Source organism: Rhinatrema bivittatum, chromosome 2 (genome assembly GCF_901001135.1).
Source record: "Rhinatrema bivittatum chromosome 2, aRhiBiv1.1, whole genome shotgun sequence".
Lineage (NCBI taxonomy): Eukaryota > Metazoa > Chordata > Amphibia > Gymnophiona > Rhinatrematidae > Rhinatrema > Rhinatrema bivittatum.
This window is the reverse complement of record NC_042616.1, coordinates 9,799,422-9,812,080: the sequence shown is the minus strand read 5'-3', so window position 1 is coordinate 9,812,080 and position 12,659 is coordinate 9,799,422. Positions and strand designations below refer to the sequence as shown.

The 12,659-nt window shown below is 45.2% G+C and overlaps 1 protein-coding gene and 1 non-coding gene across 2 annotated transcripts; both read right to left on the bottom strand.

Annotated features, from left to right (window-relative positions):
* Positions 1 to 532: 532 nt before the first annotated feature.
* LOC115083506 (gastrula zinc finger protein XlCGF26.1-like) lies at positions 533 to 11,800 on the bottom strand. The gene is made up of 2 exons (XM_029587370.1): positions 10,717 to 11,800; positions 533 to 6,409 (listed from the first exon to the last, which is right to left on the bottom strand). Exons 1-2 carry the CDS (start codon positions 10,748 to 10,750, stop codon positions 4,629 to 4,631), a joined length of 1,815 nt encoding a protein of 604 aa, XP_029443230.1. The 5' UTR covers positions 10,751 to 11,800; the 3' UTR covers positions 533 to 4,628.
* TRNAV-CAC lies at positions 9,783 to 9,855 on the bottom strand. The gene has a single exon. It is a non-coding gene; the product is annotated as a tRNA-Val (tRNA).
* Positions 11,801 to 12,659: the final 859 nt, after the last annotated feature.

The following is a 12,659-nucleotide window of genomic DNA, read 5'->3' as shown; positions in this document are numbered from 1 at the left end:
TTTTTGTTGTTAACCCCCATAGAGCTAATAATGATACATTCTCTGGTTCTGCTTCATTGTCTAATACCTCATTATTTGTGTTGTGGTCTCCACCGCTTCCCTCCCGCGGGGGCTCAAACCCGCCTACCTCCGCTTCAGGGATCTCCGCGTTCCACCCGCTCCGGAGCCTGGGGGCATCTCTCACTCCACGTGGAGTCCGCCATTACGGGTCTGCTCCTCGTTTGTCGTGCGCGAGGACATCCCTCTTGAGCGCTCAACTCCCGGAAGCCTGGCTCCGCTCGCGCTGCTGACATCACGCCCAAGTCTCAATATAAGCGGCGCTCAAACTCTCTCTCATCGCCTTGCAACGAGGTTCACAACTCCATAGTTGTTCTTAGTTGCGTCCTTGGTGATCTGCTTGCTGTCTGCTTCTGACCCCGGTTTGCCTTGACTCCACTTCAGCCTGCCGCCTGCCTCTGACTCCGGTTTGCCTTCGACTCCGCTTCAGCCTGCTGCCTGCCTCTGATTCCGGTTTGCCTTGACTTCCGCTTCAGCCTGCTGCCTGCCTCTGACTCCGGTTTGCCTTGACTTCTGCTACAGCCTGCCGCCTGCCTCTGACTCCGGTTTGCCTTCGACTCCGCTTCAGCCTGCTGCCTGCCTCTGACTCCGCTTCAGCCAGCTGCCAGCCTCCGACTCCATTTTACCTCAGACTCCGCTTCAGCCTGCTTCAGACTCCGGTTGCCACAGACCCCGCTACCGCCCGCTGTCCTGCCTCCAGCTGGCCCTCGGACCTGTGCTACTGGTTCCCTGCCTTCCGGGGACCCGGGACTTTCTCCACTCTCCGGTCCCAGCCTACGTCTACACCTGATACTGGACTTTCTGTCTCACTCTCAAGACCCAAGGTTCCGGGACCCTACGGGCTCCTCCCGGGGGGTCCCTGGTTCCCAGGTGAACCCCATTGGCTTGTGGCTCCGCCTCCCGGCCTACCCTGCCTGCCCTGGTAGGTCGGCCCAAGGGTCCACTATCCCTCCTACAGTGTCTGACTGTAACAATTTGGGTCAAATATTATCTCTGGACATTGAACTTTTGTCTGAATGTTAAGAAAGTTTCATCTTACCTATCCCACCTAACAACAACAATGTAACAAGGAAATATATTGCAACAATGGGAAAATCCCCCTCATAAGTCCCAACAAGTAGTGGATCAGCATACAGATATTGTTCGAAATATCTTTACATCTTTATTTCCCCAAGTTCAACCTCCGATCTTTCCACCAGCATACCCCATCCATCCTGCAAAGGCGTCGCCTTCCAGTTCTAGTGGTCTTGCTTCAGACCCTCAGGAGGAACCTGCAGAACACTCCTCACTACTCACGGTTTGTTGACATTTGACATAAAAAAGGAACCAAACCCTCATTCTGAGGTCATGGGGTTCCTTAAAATCCTAGAGCTCCCATCAGAGTCCACCACTCTCTCATCACACCCATTTCTTCAGAAATATTTGATGAATGGGAATCTCCCTCCTCCAGAGTCAATGTAGCCCGTAAACTGGTTGTCAAGTTCAGATTGCAAAGAACACCAGGTAACAGAATAGTACAGCTACCCCATAACTTGGTAACTGTAGAATCTGCCATGAAAAGGCTAAAAAAAAATGCCTCCCTTCTAACTCGCCTCTGGGAAAGGAATACAAGCTCTTGGATAACTTTGGGGAAAAATATTTTTCAAAGCTCCAAGTTTACTTTATATTGTACAGTATTTGTATGAAACATTACAAACACTGAAACCCTACATAAGATCAGAAGTTGGTCAACCTTCCTCGCCACAATCGTTACACGACATGGAAGAGGGTCTCAGATACCTTCTAAGGATAGTGTATGAGGGCTTTAACCCGGCAGCTCGCACTTCAGCATCATCAATTGCCGCAAGGCGTGTGGCGTGGCTTCAAGCTAAAAGCATCAGAGAGGATGTCCATAATAAATTGTCTGACCTTCCCTGCTTAGGAGACAATCTTTTTGGTGAGAAATTAAAAGAAACAGTCATTCAATTAAAAGGAACAAAATGTCACTGTTCAATCCCTCTCCTCAAGTGATGTCCGTTCATCTGGAGCACCACACTTCCACAGTATAAGAGACCTTTTTTTCCCCAAAAAGATCATACAGACCATACCATGGGTACTGTCAAACCCCATACCAATCTCCATGCAACCAGTAGTCATCAAGTCAACCCCTTGAGAGGCGGAGGGATAGGTCACAACTAAAGCAGTTGCCACAAACAGCTTCAAAATCTAATCAGGGTTTTTAAAAGAATTACCCCCACAGCATTCCTCACTAGTAGGGGGAAGAATCCATCCCTTCAAAAACCACTGGCCCAAAATAACAACCGACAAGAGGGTCGTAGCCATAGTTCAAAATGAATATCGTCTCGGTTTCAAACGCCAGCCACAGACACCTCATCTGGCATCATGTCCACCAAATTATTCTCAAATCCCACTGTTACAGAAAGAAGTACAAACCCTTCTTCAACAGAACATCATCCGGGAACTAGCCCACTCGGAATCCTCTCAAGGTTATTATTCAAAATACTTCCTCATAGCAAAAGGTCAGGAGGGTCTATGACTCATTCTGGAAATCAGATCTCTCAACAAACTCCTACACCGGGAGAAATACAAAATGACTTCTCTGGGAATCATTTTGCTATTTATCCAACCACAAGATTGGATGTGTTCCTTAGATCTCAAGGATGCATATGCACATATCCCTATCCACCCTTCTTGTTGGCATTACCTCTGCCTCGAGAGTCTTCACCAGATGTCTAACTGTGGCGGCAGGTTATCTACATCATTCAGGAATAATGATTTTTCTTTATCTGAACAACTGGCTAATAACAGCCTCAACAGAAACGTGTCTTCAGTCTCATGGAGTGTCCACCATACGTTGCCTGGAGACTCTAGACTTCATAATAAATTACGAAAAGTCAAATTTGCTCCCAACCCAGTCTATCCAATTCAAAGGCGCCCAAATAAACTCCTTTCAATACAAAGAATTCCTGCCAGGAAACTGAGCAATTAATTTCTGACATTTGTGACTGGCAAACAACATTCAACAACGTTCTTATAAGTCAGCACATCAAATACTGATGTTGGGGCACATAGCTGCAGCAATACATGTAGTCCCTTTAACCAGGCTACACGTGACATATCTCCAGTGGTCCTGCAACTACTCATTTCTCCAACCTGGACTACTGCAACGCTCTACTCCTTGGCCTACCACTTGCTACCATCCGCCCACTACAGATCCTACAGAACACAGCCGCCAGAATTCTAACTGGATCAAAAATACATGAGCACATCACACCAACCCTCATCTCATTACACTGGCTCCCAATAAAATACCGTATAGAATACAAAGTACTTACAATCCTGCATAAAATAATCCAAGAACAGTAAAACAACTGGCTAAGCAAATTCATCATAATCCATGCTCGTAAACGGAACCTACGATCAACAAACAAAGGCCTCCTCAAAATTCCCCACGCCAAAACCACAAAACTGAAATCAACACGTGAGAGAGCCATCTCCATCGCCAGCCCCACTCTATGGAACTGAATACCAATCGGAAGAAGAAATCAACCAGATATCAACATTTTCAAAAAAGATCTTAAGACCTGGTTATTCACCAGAGCCTACTCAAACTCACTCAATCAACCAGAACAGCAACCAACCACACAATGCAACACCAAGGAAAATACTCCGTCCCTCCATCAATTAAATAACCCCCACCATGTGAACACCGAAGATATCAACATTAACTTATCTAGTAACTCTGCTGCTATATAAGACTGACAATATGTATTTCTGCTACATAAGATTAATAAAATGGAATTAACCATCCTTCATACCCAAACTTTCATTCAATATGACAGTTTGTAGCTATGATGTTTGTAGCCAATATATTATCTCTTGACTATTGTAAACCGTTCTGATGGCGAAACCAAATGACAGTATACAAAACACGTTAAATAAATAAAAATAATAAACAGAATGATTAGAATAAAAAAGGGAATAAATGAAAATGAATTAGAAAATCTGCCTGCAGGGAGTGAGGGGATGCACTGATGCTGGGAGCTCCCTACCTCTGTCCCTGCAGGTTTCAGAGACCCTCAGGATGCACTGAGCCCTGAATTAAGCCTGAAACTCAGTGCCAGTGCAGGAGGTAAAATCAAACTCCCAATGCTCTGCTAATGCAGGGGGAGTTACAAACCTGCCCCCAGCCCAGGCTGATCCCACATTATAACTCGGGGCATGGGGGTCTCTTGCACAGATTTATGCTACCAGGGGGAGGAGGCTTGGGCAGCAGCAGGAGTTCTGGTGTCAGGGACTTGTAGTCAGGATACATTCACACCATTCTGGTGCCCCCCCCCCCCCTCCCAGTTAAGCATCTTCACTTTCTCCATACAATCCAATCCACAGAATAGTCACTGGGTACTGACATCTCTATCAGCAATGCCACTAGAGTGCTCCTCTTCTTCACCATAATATCTGGTTTTTTTTGTGCATAAATCTTCCTATTGGCAGAAAAAGGAATGTCTCAGATGATCACAACCACACAAAGGTACTAGCAAGACATGGTGAGAGACACTTACTACAGCTGGTTATGCTCTCACCCCTAGACCCTTCGTGTGGATTTTCTGGTGATTTGTAAGGCTTGACTTCTTATTAAATGTTTTAATACACAACATACATGCATACGGTGTCTCCTCTGTGTGGATTTTCTGGTGGTTTATGAGGTGTGCCTTCTGAGTAAAGCTTTTACTACACTCACTGCATGAAAAAGGTCTCTCCCCTGTGTGGATTTTCTGATGGGTTCTGAGGCTTGCCTTCCACGTGAAGGTTTTACTACAGTCAGGACATTTAAATGATCTCTCCCCAGTGTGGATTTTTTGGTGAGACATGAGGCTGCTCCATTGAGTAAAACTTTTACTACACTCAGTACATGAAAAAGGTCTCTCCCCTGTGTGGATTTTCTGATGGGTTTTGAGGCTTGCCTTCCACGTGAAGGTTTTACTACAGTCAGGACATTTAAAAGGTCTCTCCCCTGTGTGGATTTTCTGATGGGTTATAAGGCTTGCCTTCCACGTGAAGGTTTTACTACACTCAGTGCAACTAAATGCTCTTTCCCCAGTGTGGATTTTCTGGTGGCTTATGAGGTGTGTCTTCTGAGTAAAGCTTTTACTACACTCACTGCATGAAAAAGCTCTCTCCCCTGTGTGGATTTTCTGGTGCTTATGGAGGGCTGCCTTCCACTTGAAGGTTTTACTACACTCATTGCATTTAAATACTCTCTTCCCTGTATGAATGTTTTGGTGATCGGTGAGGCCTGTTCTTGTGTTGAAGCTTTTACTACATTCAGTACATGAAAACGGTCTCTCACCTGTATGGATTCTCTGATGGTTTATGAGGTTATTCTTCTGGATAAAGCTTTTACTACACTCAGTGCATTTAAATGCTCTCTCCCCAGTGTGGATTTTCTGGTGGTTTATGAGGTATGCCTTCTGATTAAAGCTTTTACTACACTCACTGCATGAAAAATGCACTGAGTGTAGTAAAACTTTCACATTTTCCCCTGTGTGGATTTTTTGGTGCTTGTGAAGGGATGTCTTCCACTTGAAGGTTTTACCACATTCAGCACATTTAAATTGTCTCTTGTCATTGTGCCTTTTCTGATGGGTTCTGAGGTTTGCCTTCCACTTGAAGGTTTTACTGCACTTGGTGCATTTAAATATCTTCCCAGTGTGAATATTCTGGTGATTTATGAGGGCTGCCTTCTGAATAAAGCTTTTACTACACTCAGTACATGAAAATGGTCTCTCCCCTGTGTGGATTTTCAGGTGGCTTTGGAGGGCTGTCTTCCATGTGAATGTTTTACTACACTCAGTGCATTTAAATAATCTCTCCCTAGTGTGGAGTTGCTGATTCAATATTAAAAGTGATTTTCTTCCTGACTTTTTCCCACAGGTTTGAAACACTAAGGGATTCTTCCCTTTCCCCTCTCTCTGTTGGAGCCCAGAAGTCATTTGATCACTGTTATTATTTTGGAAGGGTTTCTCTGCTCTCAGGTGTCTCTGGTGGGGGTCAGAAGTAATGTGATCACTGTTATTACTCTGGAAGGGTCTCTCTGCTCTCGGGTGCTCAGGGATGTCTGTGAGCTCCCTGTCACTTCTCTCACACTCGGTGACTTCATCCTGGGAGTCTTCTGCAGGGTCTCTCAGCTTCTTCTCTGATTCCTGAATACTTTTCCTAACTTTTCTCTTCTCAGTCCCCTGGGAAACATTCTCACAGCCATTTCCCGATCGTCTTGGGATCTGTTCCAGTTCTTTAGGATGTTCTTCTCGATTCTCCTTCTTCTTCCCTTCCTGTCTGACTTCATCCTCTGCTGGATATAAAAAGAAAACATTAATTGTGTATTAATGAGTAAGGAAAGTGTCCAGTAACCAGGGGTCAGAGGTCACACCACCTCCGGTTATTCTGTCCCCTTTCACCCTCATCCCAGGACCCCTTGTTCTGCAGCCTCCTCCCTATACCTTCTGCCACTGCTGCACCTCCACACGCCCTCACCATTTCTCATCCACATCTTGCAGGACTGCTACATCTCCAAACTCAAGCAGCAGTTTGTTTAGCCTCCTTCCGTTAACCCCCTGCAGGCTGCTGAGGGCTAAACCTTCGAGGCGCTTTTCCCTGGATCTACTCAATCGTAAAGTTTCCCTCAAAGGGGAAGAGATCTACGCAAAGCCCATAGACAGCAATTCTTAAAATCATATATAGTATTACAGCAAGCTTGTCCACTTAACACTGTTCTCTCTTCAGAGTAGGCTCCATTTACATTGCACGCTGTCTCCTGTCCATCAACCAGTTAGTAATCCACTCCACCACCTTGGCGCCCACTCACAAGCTTGTCTTTTGATTCATAGGATTCCTGTGAAAGACCTTATTGAAAGCTTTGCTGAAATCCAAGCAAATCACATCAAGCTCTTTTCCTTGATCCACTCCTCTAGTCACCCAATCAAGAAAAATCAATCAGGTTTCTCTGTCAGGACCTTCCCCGGTGAATTCCTGCTGCCTTGGATCCAGCATCCACCAGATTGTAAAAGGTTCATTATCTTTTTCTTCAGCAGAGGCTCCATTAATTTTCCACCACCGCGGTGAGGCTAACCGGCCTGTAGTTTCCAGCCTCCTCTCTGCTGCTGCTCTAATGAAGCAGGAACACCACCGCTTTTTTCCAATGTCACAGCACCACTCCCATTTTTCAGGGATCTATTGAGCAGGTCTTTCAGCAGACACGCAGCACATCTCAAAGCTCCCTCAGTATCCTGGGATGTACCTAACCCTGCCCCAGGGCCCTGTTCACTTTCAGTTTTCCTAGCTCTTCCCATACACAAACAGGATTGCATTTCTCCCTCTCCGATCAATGGTCTTGTCAACCAACAATGGTCCTTTTTCCAGGGTCTTCCTTGGTGAACACCAAACTCAACTATTTGAGAAAATATTTCTGCTATTTCTTCATCTCTCTCCACACACAGCTCCCTCCTTTTGGATGTCTGGTCAGATCTTTGTGCAGTTTTCTCTTTGAATTGGAGGCCTGTAGACCTCATCAGTGTAAATGGAAAAACCAGCTTTTTTTTCAGGACAGCCTATAATGCTTCTTCCCCTACCCCACGTCTCTTAAATTCCAGTTGCTCGGCTATGGGTTTTGACTTAAATACCTCCTCCTTTCACTGTTCGGTCTTCTCTACCCTTCCTTAACAAGTTATTGCCCAGGGATGGTTGTATCCCATTCATGAGAATCAGTGAACCTGTCTCTGTAACAGCAACGATGTCCAAGTCCACCTCCAACACTAGGGCTTCCTTATGTCTCCCTCTCCATTCTCTTCCATTCTGCTCTCCCCCCTGTCTGTCCCTCCCCCTCTTCCTTTCTGGTTTTATCTATTCTCTCCTAACTTTCCACCTTGTTTTCCTTTCCAGCCTCTGTCCCCAGAAACCTCTCCCCATACCTCACCTGGGAGCTCCACTCCCCCAGGCAACCCCTCGAGGTTTCATTCTGTCCCTTCACTCTCTGCGGTCCCAATCTCCTCCTCCATTTACCCCTAGACAGCTTCACTCCTCCGTCCCCTCTCATCTTGTTATAAATCCAAAGCATGTGAGCTTCACAAAATAGTAAAGGATGCTGGCGTTATCACCAGACCTCAGCAGCAGCGAGCACTGATAGCCAAGTCTCCTTCACAGAGCCCAATGTGGTCCATCCTCCTCTGGTGCGGGTTTTCTTTCCACACAGGTCAGTTGTTCCGACATGTGATGGAGATATTAGTGGAATCATTGTTACAGCGTCGGAAATAACGAGTATGTTGCCATCAGAGTAGCAAAAACCAATATGCAGATGGCATGATAAACAAACATTCTGGATAAAATGTTTTCTAACAGTGCCGCTACTGAGGACTTTTGAAATGTAACAAGTGGAAATGTTGACTCAAGACTCCTAGATGTAAAGATAGAATCAACAAGGCCTTTTGATTGATGGCTCTACAATTCTGTTAATGCTTGCCGGGTAACCGATTATTCATGTCGAGTACTTTTGGAACTCAGCTCTGGGGTGGTTGTCAGCCTTTTTTGGATTATAGCAATGGTTATTGGAATTGTAGGATCAGGTTATAAGAATAATGAAGCAGTCTGAATGGGATTTATTTTTTTCTGATTAACAGAAATAAATGTATCAGATCGGAAGAGGGTGGTTTCTTAATAAGAGGGAATCAATGATTTTTAAATTTGTTTTTTTTTTAATTGGTTATAGGGTTTGGAAGGTATTGAGATATGTGACTTGACTGTCTTTAATGTTTGGTAAAGTGGTTACATAGAAACATAGAAATGACGGCAGAAGAAGACCAAACTGCCCAGCAAGCTTCGCACTTTTTTTTTCTCATACTTATCTGTTTCTCTTGGCTCTTAGTAACCTTTTGGTTCTATTTCCCTTCCACTCCCACCATTAATGTAGAGAGCAGTGTTGGAACTGCATCTAAGCGAAATATCTAGCTTAATTAGTTAGGTGTAGTAACTGCCGCAATAATTAAGCTACTCCCATGTTTATTTGTTTACCCAGACTATGTAATTCAGTCCTTGTTGGTTGTTGTCTGTATATAGATCCACTTTTCATTTCCCCTGCCGTTGAAGCAGAGAGCTATGCTGGAAATGCGTGAAGTAGCGGTCTTCCTCCCCTGCCGTTGAAGCAGAGAGCTATGCTGGATATGCGTGAAGTAGCGGTCTTCCTCCCCTGCCGTTGAAGCAGGGAGCTATGCTGGATATGCATGAAGTATCAGTTTTTCTTCTCCCCTGCCGTTGAAGCAGAGAGCTATGCTGGATATGCGTGAAGTAGCGGTCTTCCTCCCCTGCCGTTGAAGCAGAGAGCTATGCTGGATATGCGTGAAGTATCGGTCTTCCTCCCCTGCCGTTGAAGCAGAGAGCTATGCTGGATATGCGTGAAGTAGCGGTCTTCCTCCCCTGCCGTTGAAGCAGAGAGCTATGCTGGATATGCGTGAAGTATCGGTCTTCCTCCCCTGCCGTTAAAGCAGAGAGCTATGCTCGATATGCGTGGAGTATCGATCTTTCTCCCCTGCCGTTGAAGCAGAGAGCTATGCTGGATATGCGTGAAGTATCAGTTTTTCTTCTCCCCTGCCGTTGAAGCAGAGAGCTATGCTGGATATGCGTGAAGTATCGGTCTTTCTCCCCTGCCGTTGAAGCAGAGAGCTAAAACTAGGAATTGTTTCTGCCTGGTTTTGAACCAGGGACCTTTCACGTGTGAGGCGAACGTGATAACCACTACACTACAGAAACTGAGGCAAAGATCTGGATTTTTTAAAATTTTTATATACAAACATTCAATCTGAGATATCACATCAGTTTACATTCAGGTACTGTAGATATTTCCCTATCCCCATAGGGCTTACAATCTAAGGCAATGGAGGGTAAAGTGAGTTGCCCAAGGTCACAAGGAGCAATAGCAGGACTCAAACCCTGGTCTCCTGGTTCATAGCCCACGGCTCTACCCACTAGGATATTTGCATTAGTGTCAGTATGAATATTTAGCACTTTAATTTTATGTATAAAAATGAATAATACAAATGTATCAAGTATCCTCGACATAAACTATTATTGATTAGACTGTTTACCTTGTAGTTGCACGTAAAGACTGAGAAATGGCAGCTGAGTACAGGGTCTGGGGAAGCTTGGGCTCATCGAGTCTAGGTCAGGCCCTTCCAAGCTCATCGGCTTCTCTGATTGAATAATTAGGGAATGAGACTGGGGAAGAGCATGAGATGTTCTGCACTTTTATTTCATTCAGGCCTTTGCTGCTGTTCCCCAGAGGAAATTCAATAAAAAACAGGAAGGTTTAAGGGGGAGAAGAGAAACTGATTCATAGTGCAGGAAGTTTCCATACAAGCCCATGTTTGTAGCCCTGCTTAGAGAACAGGAGGAGGCGCTGTCTCTGATATAAAGGGGAGGGAGCCGGGAATACACACAGGGAGGTCTTAGGGTCCCATCTGCTCCCATCCTAAAGCAGAGGGAGCGCTGGGCAGCTCCTGATTATGTTCTGAAATTTCTGGAGTGGAGGAAAGCCAGGAAATAAAAATCACAAATGACCCTCAGTAAATCAGGCCCTGTGTCTGATAAAGATTCAGATAACGCAATCCTTACCCAGGGAGAGCAGGGTCTCATAATTCTCCTTCATCACCTCCCTGTAGAGCTCCTTCTGCCCTTCATCTAAATACTCCCACTCCTCCTGGGAGAAAGAGACAGCGATGTCCTCAAACGTCACCCGCACCTGAAACACAAACCAGAAACACTCAGAGACACATGGAGGGGCTCAGCGTGCATCAGATCTCAGCTGGATTTATTCTCATATTTATCAACAATTGCAGAGCATCTCCAACCAACAAGGCCAATGGATACGTTCAGAGAAATAGCCCAGCGTACATCTACCTGGCTATACATCACTTGTAACCAGGGAGAAAAGACTGTGAGACTATGGAGGAGCCACCATCATCACGAAGCAAGCATGGGTGCAGACTGACCCCCTGGCCTCCCGTCCATCTGATCCACGAGAAGCCGTCTGGCCAACGGCCAGCAAGGCCTGACGCACTGCTTGCAAGAATAATAAGGAGCAAACTTTATTTCTGGTTACCTATCCCATCTCTAACGATGCCTACTGAATGTAAAATATCTATATTCCTGCCTAATCATGTGTTATCATCTGATTAGGGCTGTAATTTGTATATTTGTACTTGTTATAATAAAATATTAGTTTATTTAAGTGACTTTCTGGTCTCCAGGAATTATTTGGTTTCATTTGCAAGTCTGATTGCATATTCCGGCGTTCTTACCACCCAGAGCTAATTCCCCTACAAAACTAACAACACCAGAAGATCCTAATGGGGAGATCCCTTCCCTGTTGCTCACCCCTAGAAGCCGATCCTCAATTCCATCTGCCCTCCAGAAACTGGTCCAGCCTTTTCTAAATCCACCTATACCTCTGGCCTTAATCACATTTTTAGGCAACAAATTCCACAGTTCATTTGTGCATTGACCAAAAAAGATTTCCTTAAATTTTGTTAAATCTTTTACCAGCTATTTTCATATAGTGTGACCCCTAGTGCTTGAACTATTAGAAGGGGTAAATAACTGTTCCTAATTACCTGTTCCACTCCACTCATGATGTTCTGAATCAGGTAAACATCCGTGCTTTTTCCTATTCAGGCAGCTAAACTTTCTCTCCAATCAGTCCTCAAGAGAAAGATTCTTTAAGTTTGAAATTATTTATTGTACAGGTAAATTTTACTTACAATTGTTGCATCTCAAACATAAGCCTCAAGGCAAAGATCTTTGGTAACTGGAGACAGGGAAGCAGGAGGGAGAAGGAGGTCTCTTGAATTGCAGGAGTTAGTTTATGGTAGAGGTAGGAAGCTTGAGGCTGATTTAGTCTTCAGACGAAGGCAGTAAGAGAGAAGGTAAAAAACCCGATCGTTTCACAGAGTACTGCTGGCTCAGAAGCACGCATGGGGTGAACTGAACTCTCCTAGAGAGCTGCTAGAGGAAAACGCCTCCACAGGCAGGAAGCAGGGGACAGGGTCCAATGGCAGCGAGCCTGAGAACCATGTGACACAGGGGGAGCATGAAGGGCAGTCCCTTGAGCCTATAAGGCACCTAGGAAGACTCAAGTTAGATTGAGGGAGATTCAAGCTCTTCCAATAGTGAGAGAAAGTGGAGGGGGGAGGGAGCTCTTCTTAAGGGCAAAGGCTCCTCTTAAAGGCGAAGGCTCACAGACCTTTATCATGGGTTACAAAAAGTGTTTCAGTATTAAGAATCCTCAGAAGGGAGGACTGCACTAAACACAGTTAAACTACAATAGGTACAGATACAAACATGTACCCACTGCTGGGGACAGAACACATGATGTTATAAGAAAATGCCATACTGGGTCAGCCCAAGGATCCATCAAGCCCAGCATCCTGTTTCCAACAGTGGCCAATCCAGGTCATAAGAACCTGGCAAGTACCCAACAACTAAGTCTATTCCATGTTACTGATGCCAGTGATAGCAGTGGCTATTTTCTAAGTCATCTTGATTAACAGCAGGTAATG